The sequence below is a fragment of the Chrysemys picta genome, chromosome 2 (genome assembly GCF_011386835.1).
Source record: "Chrysemys picta bellii isolate R12L10 chromosome 2, ASM1138683v2, whole genome shotgun sequence".
Taxonomy (NCBI): Eukaryota; Metazoa; Chordata; order Testudines; family Emydidae; genus Chrysemys; species Chrysemys picta.
Genome location: NC_088792.1, coordinates 213,485,448 through 213,509,336, shown reverse-complemented (window position 1 = coordinate 213,509,336; position 23,889 = coordinate 213,485,448). Strand labels below are relative to the sequence as shown.

Sequence of the window (23,889 nt, the reverse complement as noted above, 5' to 3'; positions counted from 1 at the left end):
TTAAATTCATGCTGGTCCAATCTGGCGTATGTCCTGTGTTGCTTCACGCACACACAAACATTGACACACACACCTGCCTTTGTTAAACACACATTTTTTGTACTTTGCCTCATAACAGCACACAATTTCAAATTATTAAAATTACCTCATTTATAAACATTCCATTCTAAATATATTTTCTAATACATTTTTACTTTATTCTGCTACAACTCTAATTGGTACTGTCTTTTTTATTTTATTTTTTTAAACCATTGCTTTTATGTATTCATTATTTTTTACAACAGTTGTCTTATTGTTACTTATCTGTTTCTTATAGCCTTGGAGTGGTTGGCTAGTTCTGTCCAGTCATTATCCGTTTTCCCTAGTCTGTCTTGCTAGGGGGATTAGGGCCTGGCTGATAAATTAGTCATTGTTTGCCCTGTCCTCTACATAGACCAAGAATCCACTGTCGATAAGACAAAAACTGACTTTCTGATTTTTTTTTACAGCCTTTGAAAGCTGTATCAATAAGACACATACAGAAAGCAGAAAAGTTCCCTTTTGCATTTTCTTATAAAAATATATATTTACTTCTTTAACGTTATTTAATATATATTTATTTAACACAGTTCATTTTACATTTCTTTGCACATAACTCAAAACTTTTTGTGAACTGTCCTGTAACCTGTATTTTAGTGTTAATTAATTTACACAACCGTGCTATAATTGCTCACCCTTCACAGACATGCTTGCCAGCTTGCATTTGTTGAATTAAAAATCACACACAGTGAATGCTGTGGCAGAACAGTGCTGACAAGGACAGCCGGAGCTAGCTGTGACTCAGAAGTGGCAGTAGTTCCTCAGGAGAGAGGCTGCATCCTCCTCCTGCTCAGCTCTTCAGGAAAAGAGGGGGATGGGAAATGGAGCCTTTCTCCTGGCTTGTGATCAGGAGCTCCACATGAAGAGGAAGGATCTAACCTTCCTTCCATTCCTGGACTGCACTAGTGGCATGTAGGATAAATTTTCTGGCACTCAGATTGATGGAGGATTCGTTGAGGGTTTCTCATGCCATCAAGCCATCTAAAGCCTAAACTTTTTGAGCAAAATAAACAGAAAAAATATTACTACTTTTACATTTTGAAAGCATAATTAAAATGAGTACATCGGGATTAATAATGAATAAGGGAAATGGTATTCTTAGTCAGTTGTTCTGAGCCCAGGACTGGTATCCAAGAACTTCTGAATTCTTCTAATTCTGTCTCTAACAATAATTCCTCCATGTGGCGTTGGAAAAGTCACTTAAATTCACTTGATGTTGCCCTTTAAACTAAAAGAAAGGTTTGGGTTTTCATCTACCTCCAGTTTTGGAGCCCTGGGATCTTCTTTGACATGTGTACTTTCAGAAGGACTTACAGTCTGTATAAATGATATCTCTGTCTTCTACTACATAGCAACTAGCACTACCTGATTTACCACAGAAGAAATCAGCTGCCACATCAGGACTTCCCTGTAGACCCTCAAACTAACAATAAAGGAGGCATTCCACCACAGTAGTTTGCCATTAATTCTACTCACTGATCACTTTACTGATGTCCAAATGAATAATTGTTTGTAAAAGATGTTGGAAAAAATAAGTGCTTTTGACATCTTTTTTGAATATTGTTGTATTAAAGTGCCTGAGAAATACTCATTTAAAATACTAAACTAGACAAAAATAAGATAAAGGCATTTTTAATCCATAATAGACTAAAGCAACATTAGTATATTTCCAGATGATGGAAGCCAATGGTATGCACATTTGGAAATTTAGGAGCAAATTGTGACTGCTCTAAAACAACTGCCCTGGAGTGGAGAGGATATAGAGTGTCCCTCCCAGGCAGAGGCAGCCATCAGTTGGTTGCTTCAATAAAGGAGATCATGTTGAAGAAGCCAGATAGTTTGCAGTTCTAATAGTGCTGTTAGAGGGACCTGTCTCAGGAGGCCAAGTACTCATTCACTAGCCAGATGCTCTAACCCGGAGTGGGGAAGTGCATACTGCACTGTTACAGGAGCTGCCAGTGAGCATTCTGAAGGTGCTAGGCTGCACTTGGATAATGTTCTATCATTTCATGTCTACCCAGGCTTGTTCCTCTTGTAAGAGCTTTAATTTGGCCCGTAGAACATTGGACATATACCTGTTCTTTGTAAAAGTCTAAACTATGTAGGCCAGATCCTTTAGCCCTGTTTATAGAGTAGTAAGCGGCATGTTAGCTCTAGGTAGCTTGATGAACCAACTGAATATCAAGCTGACCCATGGTATGGAGTGTTGGGCCTGGTGTGTAAAAGGGGAAATGAGGGAACCCACACTCACTTCCCAGGTGAAAATTAACTACAAGGTGGATTACCTACATTATCGGAAAAACCCCTGTGTAGGAACTGTTTGCACTACAGCAGCACTGCTGCCACACCGGAGCTGTGCCGCTGTAGCCACTGTAGTGTAGACATAACCAATGATTCTTGCCTTGTATCTGAGGTTAGGTAGGTGGAGTGCTCTTTTCTCTTACTGCCTGCCTCGGGTGGGAGTGGAAAGATTTCAGCCAGTGGGACTGTCTTCTCTCCCTACCTGACAGTTCTTTTTCAGGGGTGTTGCTGTGAAGGTCCTACAGAGGCTGAAGCGTGCTGGGCTGTTCCTTTCTTGTGCATGCCCAATGCCTCCCAACAATCTCATCCCAAGTAGTTCATCTTTCACACATGAGGGTCAGACTAAGAAGAATATTTAGATTGCATGCTCATTGGGGTGGGACCCTATGTTTGCTTGATATGTGGAGTGCACGTCAAAAATAAATAATAAGATTCTGGAAAAGAGGAGGACTTGGGTAGCCATGTAATCCTAACACAATTCTCTAGCGCTTCAGGACTTGTGACTTCAGAGCCAAAGACGGGTCATAGAACTCCTGCTATCTTTCTGCCACAGAAGAATCTGGGCCCAGGATTTGGCCTGATATTTTTATGTTATGTTTATTGTTTCACAATAAGCAATGCACAGTTGTTCCATAGCATAAATGTAACAAATGTATTCCTTTGATTCTTTCATCACTACATGTCTTGTTTATGTGTCATGAACAAACCTTTAAGAGGATTTTTATACCTGTATTTTCTTGAAGCAGAATCAGTTTTATATATAAACAGTATTGTTTTAGAAAGAATGACTTGCCCCCACTGTCCAGGCCCTGTATAGAAAAGGATGGAAGTACATGCTTTAGGGACTTAAACTTACGTCCGTCCCTAAATGGGGATGGTTTCGTGAATTAGAGCCTGGATCTTTTGCATGTGAAAGTCAGGTGCAAGTGTGCATACACTTATAAGTGTACACATTTTTAAAAACAGAGGCCACTATGTATATGATAATATCAATCCAAGATTTGAAAGCAAATGAGAAATTTTAATTGAATGGATCCTTGTTAGTTTTCTTAAAAGTAATTATTTTGTGGGGGAGGGGTTAACTCAAAGATTTCTGTCTTGTAACTTATCTTGTGAAATAATCAGTTGCATACCTCCAATTTACAAGCAATCAGAATGTGTGGGGGAGAGGATGTGGTTTTGTAGGAAATAAAAAAAAACTGTGCTTTTCTTTAAGTATCCTTATTTTGACAGAAAAAAATTTCTTTAGCTGTCTCCATAAACCATTCATGAAAGTAACATTTCAGAGTAATAACAAATGCTCATGTCATTGCCGGTTTTCTGCTGGAGGAAGAACTGAATTTCATGCCATAGTATCATCCCACCAAGCTAGGGAGTGCTAAAGCTGAAGTTGAATTGGTAAATGAAGTGTAAAAAAAACCCTTTATTTACATTTCACAATAGAAATGTACAGAAAAACTTCGTAATTTGTTAAAAAGAATCTTATAAATTCACTAGTAAGGTCTAGCTGGTTTTGAGATCTAATCTGTCAGGCAATTCTTTTTCATAGAGCTAACACTGAGCCTCAGAAAGACCTGGCATACTTCCAGCAATGATTTAAGAATAGAGATTCTCTGTACTGAGTGCTGTTTTTAACAACACATAAAGCAACCGGCACTGGCAAATTGGGAGAAGGAAGGGAATATCTTGTTTGGAATGTTTAACATTTATAGAAATAATCAGGGACGGAGGAAAGGGGGTGTTCCAGTTACTTTACTAGTTTCTGTTAGCCTTGACAGCTCCAGTTTCCATAGTGATATCAAGAATTTGCAGCTACATTCTAATACTTAGGCTTTACTACAATAAAGCCTTGGCAGTTATAGTCATTTGGACAAAAATATTCTCTGGCTCAGATTTCATAAAACCCTTTAGGATTTACTACTTATTCAGGTTGAACTATTATACTTTTTTTCCATTTAAAACAAAACAAAAAGTTTAGTCAAAATTCTACCTCTGTGGTAATAACAGTAACTTGTATAAAGTTCTTTCATTATTCATAGTAAGAGCATATCATGCAAGCCTCCCCAATCACAAGTGATGTATGAAAAATGCAGGCAGTTTAATATATTTAGATGCAAACCACTGCTGTACTTCTAGTGATGTAAACTTTGCTTCAGTCATTTCAACTGATGTTAACTGGAATAAACAGTATGATAGGCTCTTTGCGTAATAAAGCACAATTTATGGAACACCTGCTGTCCTACTGGAATGTTGTTTTTGTCTATAACTTATGTTGGTGTCATTTTGTGTTTTAGAAAGTACAGCAGTATACATTAATAATTCAAGCTACGGACATGGAAGGAAACCCAACATATGGTCTTTCAAACACAGCAACTGCTGTCATCACAGTGACAGATGTCAATGACAATCCTCCAGAGTTCACTGCTATGACTGTAAGTACAGGACAGAAGTAAATGAAGGGTATGAATGTTTATGGCCATTATTAAGGAGTTTTTCACATTATATATATATATGAATTGAAAATATTTGTTACTTATCTAATAGCCTGCTGTGTTGCAAGGATTTAACCAAGAGGAGAATCTGTCCCTTAGGACATACCATACTTAATCCAAAACACAGTATTTAGCTAAGGAATCAACCCCCTCATTTTCTAGGTGGTTTCAGATAGGTTTTAGTTTGCTAGCTCACGTTACTGTTTGATAATGGTAGACTGCCAGGTGGTGTTCTCCTTTATTAAAGTATTTGTCAGATTTTTTTTTAAATAAATGGATCACAGAGATTTTTGATTAAATTGACTAAAGCAAGACATCAGGAATCCTCACAGGTTTTCAATCCTCAGGTGATATAAATTGTCATAGCTCCATTGAAGACAATTTACACCTCTTAGTATACAATTGAACTAAGAGGAATACCAGTTTCTGTGCTCTGATGAGTATTTCATGATGCTGTTATACACTGATATATATAAGAACATAAGAACGGCCATACTGGATCAGACCAAAGGCCCATCTAGCCCAGTATCCTGTCTTCCGACAGTGGCCAATGCCAGATGCCCCAGAGGGAATGAACAGAACAGGTAATCATCAAGTGATCCATTCCCTGTCGACCATTCCCAGCTTCTGGTAAACAGAATTTAAAATCTGTAAAAATGTATGCTTTTTTGTTGTAGTTCTATGGCGAGGTACCTGAAAATAGAGTGGATGTCATAGTAGCTAATCTAACTGTAACTGATAAGGATCAGCCACACACTCCTGCCTGGAACGCAATGTACCGAATGACTGGTGGAGATCCTACAGGCCGATTTACTATTCTGACTGATCCAAATAGTAATGATGGGTTGGTAACTGTTGTGAAGGTAAGTGATATCCACAACTCATTAAATTAAGCAGAGACAGATAAGTAGGAGAGCACAGAGAATAAGTATCTCCCTGCTGTTTAATCCTGAGGCCAGTGCGAATTTTGAAATTAAAATTAATGTTCACCATGCTTGTTCTGAAAGTAACTTGTTCACCTTTTGAATGGTCCTCCTACTTACATTATCATGAACAATCTAAAACTACCAATTCTGAAAATCAGGTTAGCTAGCTTTTAAATAGACTCATAGACTTTAAGGTCAGAAGGGACCATTATGATCATCTAGTCTGACCTCCTGCACAATGCAGGCCGCAGAATCTCACCCACCCACTCCTGTAACAAACCCCTAACCTATGTCTGAGTTATTGAAGTCCTCAAATCATGTTTAAAGACCTCAAGGTGCAGAGAATCCTCCAGCAAGTGACCCGTGCCCCATGCTGCAGAGGAAGGCGAAAAACCTCCAGGGCCTCTGCCAATATGCCCTGGAGGAAAATTCCTTCCTGACCCCAAATATGGCGATCAGTTAAACCCTGAGCATGTGGGCAAGACTCACCAGCCAGCAGATTAGAAAACCTTTATTTGCCAGAAATAAAAATTAGCCTGTGAAAAAGCCATGCGCCTAGCGGTGGCATCAGAACTAGCATTAACGGCTGTCTGCTGGAGTAGTAAACAAACTGCTTTCTTTCTTTTGGTCAGCATTGGTCTTCCAGGCCTAGGGGTGCCTTTCCCCACAAGTATGATGCCAGTATGTTCCCATTAGGCAGCTGACGACACAAAATAGCCAATCAGGATATCAGAGGGGAAGGAGAGTGGTGTAGTGATGGTAGGAAGCTACTTTTCAACAGGCTTCTAAAGGACGATGCTATTTTTAAAACCTCATTCAAAAGCCTTGTATGGAGCAGGTTCTTCATCTTCATTCACCAGCCAAAAAAGTCCTGGACTGAAGGAATGACTTATTTTTTAAGTTATGATAAAAAGGCAGTACTACAATTTGAATCTGTCAAGAAGTAGTCCCCTTTCCTCTCATCTGTCTGATAAGTGTCCGGACTCTTAGTTTGTCTGGTTCATTTTTGGATCCATCCACTCAAGTGGGTGACAGGATATGAAATCCAGCACTCAAGCTTGAAATGCCTGTGTTCCAGTTTGGGATATGGTGGAATCATTTATTTATTTATTTATTTATTTATCCATCCTTCAGTACCTTGGGGGGTGGGAAATCTGTGGCTTTATACAGCAATCTAGGCTACATTGCATGCTTGTTTTGTTTTTTTCCACAAGTCCCTATGCTGTATAATTGTCATTTCTCGAGAGATACCAGTTATGTTTGATTCTGCTGACAAGACACACTTGACTGCCTGTGTGCCTTGTATTTAGGAACGTATTAATCCATTTCAGATCTGTTGACAGTTAGAAACTTGAAACCTCTGAAAGAGCAAACAAAATGATACTCGAATCAAACCAGTATAAAGAGAATTAAATAAAATTCCCAAGGGCATAATCTGCTTGAAATACTTCAAATTAAATTATTTTTTTAAACTGACAGTAGAGAGGCAAAAAAGTAAATCTAGATAAATAAATGACATTCTGAGGAAACCCCCCAGAAAAGTTGTAAGCACCGATTAGGACTAATTTGGCTTAAGGACTCTTGAGGGGGCAGAAGTTGGCAGGAGATTCTACACCAGCCACAGTGAAAAAGGAACACGCTCCTTGAGGGACAAGGAGTGGCTGAACCTACTAAGCAGGGGTCAGATTAGCTATCATTGCCCCTTGAATCCCTTTGCCTATGGATGTTCCTAGCTGCCCTTGGCACTAGAAGAGCTGCTGCAGAAATTGTCCTGAAGTGCTACAGAATTCTGTAGTCCAGAAAAACATATAGAAACTTTATATGTTCTGGTTTTGCAGAAGTTCTCTTTCGTTTAGGCTGTGTGTTCATCTAGCTCAATATAAGCATTATAAAAGAGAAGAACTTTTAAAGTAATGTTTTGTTTGCATGCCAGTCACTACTATGAACAACTGCTAATATTTTCCCCCTTTTGTTTTTGCCAGCCAATTGACTTTGAGACCAATAGGATGTTTGTACTTACTGTAGCTGCGGAAAATCAAGTGCCTTTGGCCAAGGGAATTCAGCATCCTCCTCAGTCAACAGCAACTGTATCCATTACCGTCATTGATGTGAATGAGAGTCCATATTTTGTCCCAAACCCTAAGCTTATACGGCAGGAGGAAGGGCTTCTTGCTGGTAACATGTTAACTACTTTCACCGCTCAGGACCCAGATCGTTACATGCAGCAAACTGCTCTAAGGTATGGTGTAAAGCACATTCCTGTCTTATCCCATGCTGTTAATCTCAAAATTGGGCCTAACCCCCCAGCCCTCTGCACAGGCTCTGAAGACTTGAAACAGAATACAGAATGTTGTATTTCTCTTTGGGGTTGGCCATGAAGTGAAGAGCCCATGTACGATTTCTCTGTTTACTACAGCACCCCAGAGAGGGAATTATGGGTGGACTGCAAATAAGTCTGCATCTAGTGCAGATCTGCAGGTACAGCAAACTATGGCATCTTCTTCTGCTTACAGGGCTCAAATTCTTCAAGGTACCTAAACACATACTGAACTTTAAGCATGTGGGCTGTCTCAGTGAATTGAGTCGGGCTTAAATTTATGCTCATGCTGATGTACCTTGCTGATCAGGGTCGTAGGCTGTGATTGCTGTGGCTCAACTTTATGGCTGCCCTGCATCAGATCAGGATTTATTATCCCATCCCCAACAACTGTGGATTTCATGCAGGCAAAAAAATCTCTCATTTGTGCTTTCCTTGTAAAATGAGACTTCATATAATTTTACTTTTTCTGTATTATTTAGGGCTGGTCTACACTAGAAAATTATATCGACCCAACTATGTTGCTCAGAGTGTGAAAAATCCACACCTCTAAGCGATGTAGTTAAGATGACCTAGTTCCCTGTAGACAGAGCTAGGTCAACACAAGAATCCTTCCATCAACTAACTACTGCCTCTTGGGGAGGTGGATTTACTAGAGTGACGGGAGAAGTAAGCAGCTATGCCACTGTTGCGTTTTAAATGTAGACATAGTCTTAGTTAATTAATTGTTATTGCTGACATTTGCTCATTTTGGGCCATAAAAGTCATATATAGGTCTATAACTTTGTAGCCTAGCACTGTTGTTTTTATTTTAAATATCACATGAACTAAGATAGTTTGTAATTTATGTAAACTAATAATTGATACAATGACAACTTCTCATAAGGAAGGGTGGTTTTGAATGACCAGAATCAGAGAGTACAGTAAAATTAGTTGGATACACTGAGGTATCTATAGAAAACCAATTATTTATTGTCATCAACTGGGACTGAAAGATCTTAAAATAATAGGGTCACTTCTGTCAAATCAGAATATGTCTACTATCTCCTCCCTCTCTTTGCATATGTACGCACACATGGTTAACAGAATTGAGAAGGCCGCATAAATGGCTCTCATGCTATAATTCAAGTAGGAGTTCCTATTAAAATACTTTAATCATGGTTGAATGTGAAATCTGCATTCTTGTAGTGAATAAGTCATATGCAACTTAAGAAAATTGTGCACTTTACTAATTTAAGACGTGTATGTTCACATTTCAGACAGTTGTATATAACTGATGTAAAATAGAGTTATGTAACAGCTTACTTACGTGTCAAGGCTTTTAAAAACTTTCTTTATTAAAACAGTACGTGTAGCCAAAAAACTCTAGAATGCAAGCTAATAAAACTGAAACTCATAAAATATTGGTACAGTACCAGATATATGCGTTTTCAGAAAATGAGTTAAAATATATTTGTTACGTTTCATTTTTTGAAAACCTTATTGGAGGATAAATAACTTTTCTTATCGTCAAATATGCAGGTACTCAAAGCTTTCAGATCCTGCAAACTGGCTAAAAATTGACCCAGTTAGTGGACAGATAACTACAATTGCAGTTTTGGACAGAGAGTCACAATATGTGGAAAATAACATGTATAATGCGACTTTCCTTGCATCTGACAATGGTATGTATTCACATTTATATATATTCAGAAAGCTTTAATTCTGTATATTTGAATGACATTGTATCATACTAGCCGGAAAGCAAAAATGTAAGAATAAATGGTCAATTTTCACAGAAGGTACTAAGATTGGAGTTAATATATTGATCAAATATCTGAAAAATGGGTTAACCCGTGAGGTTGCAAATTTTGCAGATGACACAAAATTATTTAGGACAGTTCCGTCCAGCGAAGGCTGCGAGGAGCTGCAGGAGGCTCTAATCAGGCTTGGTGAATGGGCAACACAATAGCAGATGAAAGTCAGTGTTAAAAATGCAAAATAATGCATGTTGGAATGAAAAAGTGCACTATATCTTTCTATTCTAAACTAATTGCAACACCTGGGGGGAAAGGCCAGGCCATCATCGTGGATTTCTCAGTGTAGCCCTCTCCTCTGTGTCAAGCTGCGGTTAAAGAAGCAAACAAAATTGCAGGTTGCACAAGGAATGGGATGGGAACTAATATGGGAAATATTACAATTCCATTAATCAGTGATGTACCCTCATCTGGGATACTGTGTTACTTATTAGTCACCTCATCTCCAAAAAGGATTTTGCGGATTTAGGGGTATATATTCAGAGTGTGGGAAAAAATCTCATATGAAGAGAAAATTTAGGAGAGATGAATAAGAGGTGACATCATAAAAGTATTTAAAATAGTAAATAGTATAAGGAAGGTAGAGCAGAAACTTCTATTTTCCTTATTTCATAACATAAGCATAGAGGGGCATTTAATGAAATTGAAGTGGCAAGTTTCACACAATGGGTAATTATATTGTGGAACTTGTTACCATGGATTGTCATTCTAGGTAGAATTTAACAAGATTTAAAGAAGTATTAGATACTATACAGATAAGAATATCCAGAGCTAGAAAAGTAAATACTAAAAAAGAGAGTTTTGGAAGGGATGTAAAATCTCATGCTTAGAGGCATAAGTCAATCTAATTATTGGAGGTTAGGTGGAGAGGTCTCTGGAGGATGGGATTATCTCAGATCTGCCTACTGCAGGGTTGTTCGCCTCTTTCTCTGAAGCATCTGGTGTTGGCCACTGTTGGAGATAGCTTAATGGACTGGATGAACTACTGTTCTGGTCCAGTATGGGAATTCCTTTGTTCCTGTATTCACCAGCTAAGGCCCTAATCATGCAGACACTTGTGCCTTCAAAGAACATTCCCTATGAAGACAGTGAAACTACTCATGCGCAGGTTTGCAGCCTCCAGGCCAAGCGCCAGATTTTGTTTATAAAGCCAGAGCCCTAAAATATAGGTATGTGGAAGGGCACTGCTCAGCATGAGCTCCTGGAGGCATTTTGCTTTGATGGCAGGCCAAAGCAGCCCCTGCTTTATGCTTTCAGAGAATGCAGAGAGTACACACCAATTCCAGTCCTGTTCAGTTGGCTCCACTCTTGTCCTCAGGGAACACTGACACTGCTATCAATGCTAGGCTCAAGCAGTTCTTGGGCTGGCCCAGTCAGAGTCTAGCTTGAAGTCTAGTTCACAGTTATTTCAAAAGCATGTGTAAGGTTTCTTAATAAGTGACATTCAGACATTAAACATGAAAAACATTATAAAACAATGTGGTATATTTTGAGTAATGTAGGGGTAGAAGAAGCGTGTTTTGTTGTTGTCGGTGTTTTAATTGTCCTTTCAAATCAAATTTCAGTTTACATTGTAACTGAACACATGTACATTGGTAGCTGAAATATGAAATATTTAAATAGGTTTCTAATAGGAAGCAGAATCAAGATACCAATTTTTGTTTCTTTAAGGAATTCCTCCTATGAGTGGGACTGGCACTCTTCAGATATATTTGCTTGACATTAATGATAATGCTCCCCAAGTGCATCCTCAAGAGGCTACAACCTGTGAAACGCTACAGCCCAATGCAACTAACATCACAGCAACAGACCGGGATATTGATCCGAATGCAGGACCATTTGCCTTTGAACTGCCAGAAACTCCTCCTAGTATTAAGCGGAATTGGACCATCATTCGTATTAGTGGTAAAATTAATTTACACAACGGAAACTTTAATCTTTTTAAATGAACTACTCCCTGCATTTTGTTTCGTTTTGTCTGGCGATGTTTGTTTCCCTAGATGCTCGGATTTTTTAGATTAATGTGAATGAAATGATACCAAATGCCATTAAAGTGAGCTCCCTTGAGAATGAGAGACATTTTAAAAGTTAGATTTAGAAACTAACATTCACAGTAATACAAAGTCTGTGGCACCTTATGTGGCATCCAGTACATCCAGTAACAAAAGGTTAATATAGAGTTCAGAAACCGGTAAATTTCCCATCATTGTTTAACATCCACATAAGCAGTACATTTTATTTTTACACTTAACATATTTTCTCATATAGGTGATCATGCCCAACTTTCGTTAAGGATCAGATTCCTTGAGGCTGGTATCTATGATGTTCCTATAATAATCACAGATTCTGGAAATCCTCCCAAGTCTAGCACATCTATTCTGAAGGTGAAGGTTTGCCAATGTGACATAAACGGAGACTGTACTGACGTAGATCGGATTGTTGGTGCAGGACTGGGCACAGGTGCCATCATTGCAATTCTGCTCTGTATCATCATCTTGCTCAGTAAGTACATGGGTCTTTCGAAAATTGGTTCTTTAAGCTCTTCTCATAGTATTTCACAAGAGCAAACCTACACAGATAACATGAGGTTTTTTTCAAAAAGATTTTTACGTGTAAGGTAATAGTATACCTACCCCTCAGCCATCCAAGTGCTGATACATAGATTCCAAGGCCAGAAGGGACCATTGTGATCATCTGGTCTGACCTCCTATATAACGCAGGCCATAAAACTTCCCCAAAGTAATTCCTAGAGCAGATCTCTCTGCCATGAGCAGGACCAGACAAGGATCTTGCCTCCTAAAGAATTGCCCATATTCAACTTTATAGCTTTGATGCAGTGTTAAGATTTTCTGGTGATAATTACTAATACAATATTAGGAATATGTGAGCCCAGCTGGCAGCTGGCCTTTCTTTGGGCACTTCAAGATTGGGGGTTAAGGACCTGCCCTTTTGTGCTTACCATACTCTGTGCTCATAGGAGTGCAGAGACTCCTTCCTCCAGGCCCATTGCGGGGCGCACATTGCCTCATGTGGGTGGAGAAGAGGAGAGGCCACGGCCATGGCCATCAGAGGCCCAGTCTCTCCCGAGGCTGCTGCAGGTGTGACTCCACACCATCCCCAACAGGGGTCAGTGCCTGTAAGGCACAATTTGGCTTTGTTATCTCAAACCCAATGGAATTAAGTAAAGTAGTTTATGATTTGGGAAGGTGGCACATCACAGTCCCTCCTACAAGGCCTGACAAGCAGCTAGTCATGCAAGAGCAGAGGTATGTGTTTGTCTAAGTCAGGGGTGGGCAAACTACAGCCCGCCGGCCACATCCGGCCCATGGGACCGTCCTGCCCGGCCCCCGAGCTCCTGGTCCGGGAGGATCGCCCCTGGCCCCTCTCCCACTGTTCCCCCTCGCCCACAGCCTCAGCTCACTCACTCCGCCGCCAGTGCAGTGCTCTGGGCAGCGGGGCTGTGAGCTCCTGGGGCAGCGCAGCTGCAGAGCCCGGCCTGACCTGGTGCTCTGTGCTGCGTGGTGGCGGCGGCGGTAGCCAGCAGTGCTCCAGGCAGCGCGGTAAGGGGACAGGGAGCAGGGGGGGTTGGATAGAGGGCAGGGGAGTTCAGATGTGGATGGTGGTCGGGGGTGAAAACGGGGTTGAATGGGGGCAGGGGTCCCGGGGACAGTCAGGAAGGAGGGGGGTTGGATAGGGCGGCAAGTGGCAGTCAGGGGCAGGGGTTCCGGAGGCAGTCAGGGACCGGAAGGGTTGGATGGGGCAGGAGTCCCGGGGGCGGCCATGACCCCCTCCCCTAGCCAGCCCTCCATACAATTTACAAAACCCGATGCAGCCCTCAGGCCAAAAAGTTTGCCCACCCCTGGTCTAAGTGCTGCATAAAGCTGAAAGTGGTATTCTATTTTGTGTCTAGTGCATTTGATGAGGGAAATCACCAAACACCATGACTGACTGTCCAGTGTAGTAAAATTAGACACTGTAACTCTCCTACATATATGGTTAGCTGATCTCTGATTGCAGTGGAAACACAAGAAAGGGATTCACCTGTTAAGAGTACTCAGCACCAATCCCGAATATCCAGAATGATGGAGTGGAGTCATAAAAAAGAATAAACTTTCCATGCCTGGCAAAGAATTGCATAGTAGCAGTTTGTCCAGGAAAAGCAGGCTGTGCACAGAGATGATACATTAAACATGTTTCCATGTTACTGAAACGTTCTTAAAATGTTAGCCATTGATTTAGTGAAGTGCTATCATAATTACCAAATCAATTACAAATGTTCTTCAGACAGTTACATGGCAGATGAATTGAGATTTCTTGCCACCTGGATGCTTTTTTAGTTCTAATTTGAAATGTACATTCTGTACTAGGAATGAAGTCACCCATCTCCTGCTACAAGAATTACCTTTTTATACTACTTTTTAAACAACTGTAGCTTATAAACTAACAAAATAACTAAAGTTTGAGAATTGTCAAGATTCAAACAAAAAACACAGCTTCCCTTTCCAGTCACTCTTTTTTTTTGCCTTCAAACCCAAGTCTAAACTTAGGCCTCGTTCACGCAAACTGATCTGTTCAGGTGGACCCTGTACCATGCATCCACATGGCTCAGACTTCTGGATCAAAGTCAAAGACTAACTCTTCAGAGCATATGATGTGCCATGCACTGTTGTGGCACTGTATAAATAAATAATATACAACTTCAGAGCTCAGTTTTACTCTGAGAGAGATTCACTGGTGAATCATCTCATTGTGAAACTCAGTCTAAGTCATTCTTGCCCACAGTGTGCATCCTACTTTGCAGACTTGGCTAGGAGACAGGTTTGTGACCCTGTATTGTTGGAACAAGCGATTGGTGTTCAAGTCATTGCTTAACTGGAGCTAGGTCTAAGCATTTCTGAGTTTAAGGTGTTTCATTTTGATGAGAAATGCAGCTGTTAGGGAGAATATCATCCTAACTAGAACTAACATTCTGTTAGATACTTCTGAACTGAAACACCAGTGTTACAGTAAGAAATTTAAAAGATTGTACAACAATGAATTATTAATTTCCAAATCACAGGGAAGTGGCTTGATCTAATGGCTAGGGTACAGGATTGGGAGTCAGGCAACCTAGGTTCTCTTACCGTCTCGGTCCCTCTGATCTTGGGGAAATCACTTAACCTGTTTGTTAATTTCCCCATCTTTGTAATAGTTCTCTGAAATCTATAGCTGAAAAGCATTATGTGAAGTCCAACTAATATTAGTAGAGTTGGACAGCCATTCAGTTGGGGGCAGTGTAGTAAGCTCCACCGTGTGCGGGAGTTAGCAAGCAGTGGCTGCACTTGCTGCACACACAGGCTCTGGGAGGCATTCTTCCTCATTCAGATGAGATAAATTCCTAGCATTGCTCATGGAGTGATGCAGCTCTGTAATGCCCCCAATGCAGGGCTGTGCCTTAAAGGCACAACTGAGTCCCACCAAACTGAAAACACAAAAGCTCAGAGGGAGATACTATTTTAGGTCCTAAGTTCTGAACTGGGTTACATCGGAGTAACTCTTCTGAAGTCATTGGAAATAATTTGGAGCTAGACTAACAAAGCTGAGAGCTGAATTTAGCTCTTAGAGTGTTTTTATGTAAAATAACTATAGTCTGTTTCACAACATTTCCACTGATCCTTCACTAGTGAGTTACCTCCTCCTTGAGATAGTCCAACACTTTGAGAGGATACCTAGGTCTTCAGCCCACGAGTCATCAGCAGTGTGCAGCCATCTTTGTCACATGAGTTTACACAAACTTTTTTTTTTATTTTGAGAGAACAATTCTCAACTTCAGAAAACGAAACTATGCACACTGCCCTTACAAATAAGATTAGAAAAGTCAAACACCCCAGCTGTTTTCTGAAACATCCCAACTGTTGAGTGCTTAACTTTGCAGCCTTAACAATAGTCTTTAACACAGTTTCTTTGTACGATAATTAATATAATATGGAAATCCTATTTCTGGGCTCTGCTGCATCTCTTTTACTATACTAATTCAGCAAGCAAAGAGGGTCCAGAAAGGTGGCTTAATCATCTTCCAGCAAATACCAAATGTGTAGGGAACTTCATCAGGTCTCGTAGGGCTAGTTGAACACACTGCCCTCACCCCACGCAGCCCCAAGAAGGAGAGATGTTCTGTTAGAGGGAAGGAGGTAGGTTGAAGGGAGGTGAAATCTGGCCAGACCACGCTGATCTCTGGCTATTCTGGGCTGTTGGAGTGACCAACCTGTGGACACTCAAAGCCATCATAAAGTAGACTAGCCCCTAGGTTTAAAGCTACCTCTGACTTAAAACTACTTTTGCCCCCTTTTCTTTGGCTGTACTTCCAGAAGGGTGCATCTCAGAGTCAGGTCATTATATATGCCTCAGATCCTGGATAGTTAGTGTATGGATTGTGAGACACAGTGTTTTTCAGCTACCAAAATAATTCAGTTAAATCTACAAAAACAACAAGGAGTCTGGTGGCACCTTAAAGACTAACAGATTTATTTGGGCATAAGCTTTCGTGGGGTAAAAACCTCACGTCTTCAGATGCATAGAGTGAAAGTTACAGATGCAGGCATTATATACTGACACATGGAGAGAAGGGAGTTACTTCGCAAGTGGAGAACCAGTGTTGACAAGGCCAATTCAATCAGGGTGGATGTAGTCCACTCCCAATAATAGATGAGGAGGTGTCAATTCCAGGAGAGGAAAAGCTGCTTCTGTAATGAGCCAGCCACTCCCAGTCCCTATTCAAGCCCAGATTAATGGTGTTAAATTTGCAAATGAATTTTAGTTCTGCTGTTTCTCTTTGAAGTCTGTTTCTGAAGTTTTTTTGTTCTATGATAGTGACTTTTAAATCTGTAATAGAATGACCAGGGAGATTGAAGTGGTCACTTACTGGCTTTTGTATGTTACCACTCCTGATGTCCGATTTGTGTCCATTTATTCTTTTGCGGAGGGACTGTCCGGTTTAGCCAATGTACATGGCAGAGGGGCATTGCTGGCACATGATGGCATATATAACATTAGTAGATGTGCAGGTGAATGAGCCCTTGATGGTGTGGCTGATGTGGTTGGGTCCTCTGATGGTGTCGCCAGAGTAGGTATGGGGACAGAGTAGGCAACGAGGTTTGCTACAGGAATTGGTTCCTGGGTTGATGTTTCTGTGGTGTGGTGTGTAGTTGCTGGTGAGTATTTGCTTCAGGTTGGGGGGTTGTCTGTAAGTGAGGACTGGCCTGCCTCCCAAGGTCTGTGAGAGTGAAGGATCATTTTCCAGGATAGGTTGTAGATCGTGGATAATGCGCTGGAGAGGTTTTAGCTGGGGGCTGTATGTGATGGCCAGTGGTGTTCTGTTATTGTCCTTGTTGGGCCTGTCCTGTAGTAGGTGATTTCTGGGTACCCGTCTTGCTCTGTCAATCTGTTTCCTCACTTCCCCAGGCTGGTATTGTAGTTTTACGAATGCTTGATAAAGATCTTGTAGGTGTTTGTCTCTGTCTGAGGGGTTGGAGCAAATTCGGTTGTATCTTAGGGCTTGGCTGTAGACAATGGATCGTGTGATGTGTCTTGGATGGAAACTGGAGGCATGTAGGTACATATAGCGGTCAGTAGGTTTCCAGTATAGGGTGGTGTTTATGTGACCATCACTTATTTGCACTGTAGTGTCCAGGAAGTGGATCTCTTGTGTGGACTGGTCCAGGCTGAGGTTGATGGTGGGGTGGAAATTGTTGAAGTCCAGGTGGAATTCTTCAAGGGCCTCCTTTCCGTTGATCCATATGATGAAGATGTCATCAGTGTAGTGCAAGTAGAGGAGGGGCACTAGGGGACGAGAGCTGAGGAAGTGTTGTTCTAAGTCAGCCATAAAAATGTTGGCATACTGTGGGGCCATGCGGGTACCCATAGCAGTGCCACTGACTTGAAGGTATAAGTTGTCCCCAAATCTGAAGTGGTTGTGGGTGAGGACAAAGTCACAAAGCTCAGCCACCAGGCGTGCTGTGGCCTCATCAGGGATACATGTTCCTGACAGCTTCTAGTCCATCCTCATGTGGAATATTGGTGTAAAGTGCTTCTACATCCATGGTGGCCAGGATGGTGTTTTCAGGAAGAACACCAATGCATTGTAGTTTCCTCAGGAAGCCAGTGGTGTCTCGAAGATAGCTGGGAGTGCTGGAAGCGTAGGGTCTAAGGAGAGAGTCCAAATAGCCAGATAATCCTGCTGTAAGAGTGCCAATGCTTGAGATGATGGGGCGTCCAGGGTTTCCGGGTTTATGGATCTTGGGTAGCAGATAGAATACCCCTGGTCGGGGTTCTGGGGGTGTGTCCATGTAGATTTGTTCCCGTACTGTAACTGGGAATTTCTTGAGCAGATGGTGTAGTTTCTTTTGGTATTCCTCAGTGGGATCAGAGGATAGTGGCCTGTAGAATGTGGTCTTCCATGTCATGGGTTAGAATTCTGATTTAATATCAAAGGGGGTGATTTAATATGTATTTTCATAAGGTGTAAACTACAGTATAATGTGGAGAGTAGTAATGTTTTTGTTTCTGGTCTTCCCCCTTTCCAATCTAGTTCTAGTTTTGATGTTTGTAGTATGGATGAAACGCCGTGATAAGGAGCGTCAGGCCAAACAGCTGTTGATCGATCCAGAAGATGACGTAAGGGACAATATTCTGAAATATGATGAAGAAGGTGGTGGAGAAGAAGACCAGGTGAGAAATGTGGTTAGTGCTTCTAATATGTGGGTTTAGACTTGAAGGTGCAATAAATTTTCTTTTCCATTACCACATTATATAACAGCCAGTTCTTGCAATGAATTATACATATGCTGAGTAACAGATAGAATCCTGAAAGCAGGCATTGTTTTCCAGTGAGGTCCAATCAGTTTTACAGGTGTCCAACTCCTACCTTTTGCATAAAATACAAAACCAGTATCTTGTCCACTTATAGGCATTAAGCTTCCCTTCACATTCTGGCCAAATTCCAACTTAGGTAATTACATTTAAAAGAAAATTAAAATAACCCTGTCATTTCAATTTTTAAATGTTATTCTTCACTATCTCTCTAAAATACTGTTGTGTAGAGTCATTGGTGCAGAATGCCTAATGCATTCCACTCTGAACATCACTGTATTTCAGTGGTAAGTGAATGCTTCCTATATTTTAAAGTCAGTAAAACTCTTTGGGGTTCTTTGTAAATAATAGCTATTCAGAGATTGGCCAATGCTGGAGCAGCAGATTAGAAACCCTTTACATTTCAATTGGGTATCAAGGAAGAGGGTATTGGGTGTTCAATCCCCAAAGGAGAATGCTGCTCTATGATATGTTTACAAGTTGGCACTGGGTGCATCCACCTCCCCTCCATCTCTGGAAGCACCATCATTGGAATACCAGGATGCTGGGACAGGTAGACATATTTCTGGTGAATGTACATACCCTCCATAGATGGAGCTTTCTTACCAGTGTTGAGTACTGAACGTGGTAGAAGAAGGAGCTGCAAATGATAACAGCTGGGAAGGGAGGAAGAGTCTCCTTGTCTCCCATTGAGTCAAGGTTCATACCTGCAAACAAGAAGGCTGAGGGATATTTTTATAAAATTGAGGGATTTGGGGCATGACCAGGGCCGGCTCCAGGTTTTTTGCTGCCCCAAGGGAAAAAAAAAAAAGGGGGGGGGGCCGGAGTGCCATGCCGCCCCAAAGGGCCAGAATGCCACCCCTTGAAAAGTGCCATCCCAAGCACATGCTTGGGACGCTGGTGGCTAGAGCTGGCCCTGGGCATGACCCCATGGACACCACCTGAAGATAAACCTGGGGGTTAATACCTCATGTGACTCATACACAAAGCCCTGTCACTGCAAAGTTCTATTGAGTAGTGTTAGGTTCTTAACCAAAATGTACACTCAAATACTGAGGGGGGAGGGGCTTCAGGGGAGTGGGGAAAGGAAGGGATCCAATAAGACATTTTACCATGTAAAATCTAGAGTTCCATCTGAGTTTAACTGGGTAATAGGCATTCGTAGTTCTTTTTGTACAGTGTAATGCAAAATGTAGATATCGGAAATGCATGTTTGAAATGTCCCAACAAGTTCCCTGCAAGTAGCAGTCATATCTGCCACAGGCACTGGGCATAGCAAGGTATTGCAGATGCAGAGTTACCTATACAACGTTGTAAATGATAGACGTTAGCCATTAGCCATTTCTTAATGTTTGTGCCTTTGCCATAAATGATAGTATGAGAGCTTTCTTCTGCTAGCTCCCATATTTCCAGCACTTTCAGAATAGCAATTTAAATTGCAGTTCTAGTCTCTTTTCAAAATAAGGCCTCCTAGAGAAAACTGCTGCCCTTTTAGTACGATCAAGATCAATCCAGTATGAAATTAAAACAAGGAAAAATTGTATTGTTATCCCACATCCACAAGTGACCAGTGAATGACAGAGAAAATGCTTTTTATCAATATTAACTTTAGGCCAAAAATGTCAGGATTGACTGAGCAAAAAACTTTGGTGGAAAGCAATAATATGACTCCAGAACACCGAGGAATCAAACCAAACCTTATCTTCCACAACTGTATAAGGTTCCATGTTCAAAGTTTCTGTCACAGCTCAGTGAAAGCACTGCATAGTTTACAGCAATAGATGTTTCCCCAGCCAATGGCTTTTTAACACTTTATTTATTTTTGCATCCCAGTCATTTAAAAATTGTTTAAGCTGTATACTTTTTTGAACAGCTAGTTAATGATGCGCGTGACATTTTTTTATTTTTCCCTCATGTATCTTGGGGCACTTGAATTACATGTGGTTCATCTTAGTGCTCAGATATGGTGATCAGAGCCATAGAAATGTCAATTAATTCATTAAATAGTTGTTGTAGTGCAATCTGAAATTGAATTACTGTGAGATGTTCTTTTATTACCAGTCATGCAGTCATTTTTTTTTCTGAGCTGCTATTGCAAACTTTGCAAAATTCCTGAAAGACGTGTGTCATCTTCTCTCTCACGGTCTTCCTGCAAAGAATCCAAATGGAGTTTTCAGTAACCAATGGCATGACTGGCTGCCTTTGGATGTTTTGCCCAGTTACTGCTCTCATTCACAAGTCATGTGAATGAATACCGTATGCTATTTGATGTTTGAGATTTTTACAATGGTATTTGATGGGATGGGATGTGACTGGCAGTATTTGAATACAAACCAAACATTGGTTCTTTCTCTAGTTAATAGAAATCTCTTTTAGATTAGCATTGAGGGCAGCATCATGTTATTTTCAATTTTTCATCTTGTAAATAATAGTGATGTTTCTGTGGCAATGTTTCGTCATTCTGATTTTTAAAAGCGAGGCAGCGATAGCCTTATATTACAAACTGTATTACAGATTCTGCTTGTATTGCACTTTCTCCCTATGTCCCAGCACTGGCGAGGGGCATGATTTCTGTCCCTTCAGCGCTGACTTGTCCTGTGGTAGGCAGAGGGCTAGAGATGAGTGTGAAGGTTACCATGGCCAGCACATCAACAGATACATCCTTCTGATGTCAGACAATACCACCACTGTATCATAGGCAAATACATTTAGATTGGCAAGAGAGACTGCCCGGAGTAAAGAGGTGATGTTCCATTTAAGATGGGTAGAAAGCGTCTCCTAAGTACTGAAGACAGCTGTTGACTCTTGGGGGGAGGCCGGGGCGGGAGGGAGTTGTTTATTTTCCAATGTTTGTTGATATGGTCAATTGAGTACAAGACAACAAGTGAGATTGTCAGCTCGTGTATATTGGCATAGTTCTGTTGACTTCAAAAGCTGAGGATCTAGCCCAACATTTTTATAGGGAAAGAAAATCGTCGCAATCTGAATATTATCTCATACTTATCTCCTGAATTTACATATCTAGTTTAGGCTTTAGACAAGTTCTGTAGTCACCAATGACAGCACTGATCATCAACAGATTACATGACTTTGAGGTTGCCATCGTTGGTAAATGTGATAGGTATAATAGACAAATGACTGACACTATAATGCTCTCCCTTGACACGATGTGCACTCAATTTGTAACCACTACAGTCAGCTCTAAATATCAAAACCTTATGTTGACTCAGTGTTAATGCACTTAGCACATGTGTGCAACACAGTTGATATATATAGCTTTCACAACCAATGAACATCAGTAATTTTAAAAAATAAATCAGGACACTGATGTGATTTACATGGAGCCGCTGGGATGTTTGACTTGGATGTCAAAGTAAATGTTGACCAAATAACATTGAATCGTTCCCTTCTTTTCTCATTGTTTTAGGTTATATAACAATTTTTCTTTAGTAGGTTACATACATTGATACTCAAATCCCCTATTAACTCTGGGACCAATTCTGCAATCCTTACTCCTGTTGAATAGCAGTTATGCAGTTGGTCCATTGAAGTCAGTAGGACTGCTCAAGTGAGTAAATGCTATTCATCATATGTGTTGCAGGATTTGGACCTATTGTTTTAGACTTATATTTTTATCTTGCCTACAACCCTCTTCATTCCAAGAGTTTCTAAATCAATGTTAAGATTTTTCTGAGTATATTTTCCCTTAAGATCTTAGTTCTCTACAAGAGACACTCTTATTCAAAAACTATTCAGAAAGCCTACAGCTCAGATGTTTGTCATCATTTTGATTATAAGAATTATTTTGTGTATGAGAGAGAGACAGAAATCATTCACTAGCATTATTATACTTAGTAGTAGTTATTTTAGAGGTGATAATCAGAAGATTAAAAATAAAAACAGAATGGACTTGTGCAGGAATGGATCTAATTTCTAAATTGCACATAGAGTATTTGGCATGTTACAGAATGATCAAGCTTATTTATAATTCCTGATAATTAGAAGAATAAACTTGTTCCAGCACTTAAGTAGTGAAATATGTTTTATATTTGAGTAGCCCTCCGAGTTTATCCAGCTAGCCTTTGATTCTTTCTGCTCTCCCCTTTAATATTCCAAAAGAAAATGTACTTATGGAAATTTTAAGTAATCTCTTCATAGATATCTAGATCTTAAGACCTGATCAGTTTTGTGCTGTGGACCCTACTGATATTTTTCTTGTATATATTAAGATATTGCTCATTTACCCTATCAAAGTGTAAACTCCTACTATCATGTTTTATTTTCACCTTCCGATCAGACAAGTGACTTAAAAGGGCTTATCAGATCATTTTCCTTCATCATTTAACCTTTGTTTTGTGTTATATAAGATTGGCATTCATTTTATATCGAGTTCTTAATGATAATGAATAAACTAACTGTTGTAAACCAGTAGGCATCTTCATTATTATCATTAAAAGGAAATTCCTACTGGGATCAAATTTGCGTATTCAAGAATTTGACTTTGTTTTCTGAATGATTACATACAATGCTCATGTGCAAGAATTATTTTCATTCCTTTGTGAACCATTACCTCATTATATAAAAGGTAATGTTTTCTTAATTCCATTACAAAAATCATTGCAATATATTTTATCCTATCTAGAATCTGGGGCCTTGTGTAGAGCTTTATTTGCAGCTTTGGGCTTAACTTTCACTTTTTATTAATAAAAAACGATAGCTGGTTCCTTGGTTATCTTAGGAAATTATAAAGTTGTAATGCTCCAGATAGATTGATAATAAAAACGAATGGGAAAAACCAAAGCAGCAGAAAGTAACAGAAAAGTGAATGGCAAATAAAAAAAGCCATCAACTATTGGTGCAGATATGGCTTTTCATAAATAGCAGTACTCCTGCAAAACTGCACCACCTATGTAGATCACTGCACACCCTGGAGCCTGTAGACTTGAGCCAGTCTAGGATTCAGCCTGCAAAGTGCACCTGGTAGGATCGGGGCCAATATTTTCAGTTTAAACTGCCTCCCAGGTTAGGGTTTGGGGGTGTTTTAATATTATTTAAGAGGTAACTTAAGTTAAGTGGGTGCAACAGCAGATAAATTCTGCTGAAATTGATAGTTCTTCTAGTGAATGGGTCTG

General features: G+C 40.3%; 1 protein-coding gene across 5 annotated transcripts in view; it reads left to right on the top strand.

The window, feature by feature from the left end:
- The window catches only part of CDH2 (cadherin 2), a 191,671-nt gene that overhangs the window by 145,448 nt on the left and 22,334 nt on the right, over positions 1–23,889 (top strand). For 4 of the 5 annotated variants that reach the window (XM_042854857.2, XM_065585419.1, XM_065585418.1 and 1 more), the window contains 7 exons: positions 4,674–4,811; positions 5,549–5,734; positions 7,780–8,036; positions 9,636–9,778; positions 11,582–11,815; positions 12,179–12,412; positions 18,477–18,628. In XM_042854857.2, the coding sequence (XP_042710791.1) occupies positions 4,674–4,811; positions 5,549–5,734; positions 7,780–8,036; positions 9,636–9,778; positions 11,582–11,815; positions 12,179–12,412; positions 18,477–18,628 (1,344 nt within the window). The remainder of the gene's footprint in view (positions 1–4,673; positions 4,812–5,548; positions 5,735–7,779; positions 8,037–9,635; positions 9,779–11,581; positions 11,816–12,178; positions 12,413–18,476; positions 18,629–23,889) is intronic. The other variant, XM_005279996.5, reaches the window with a different exon arrangement.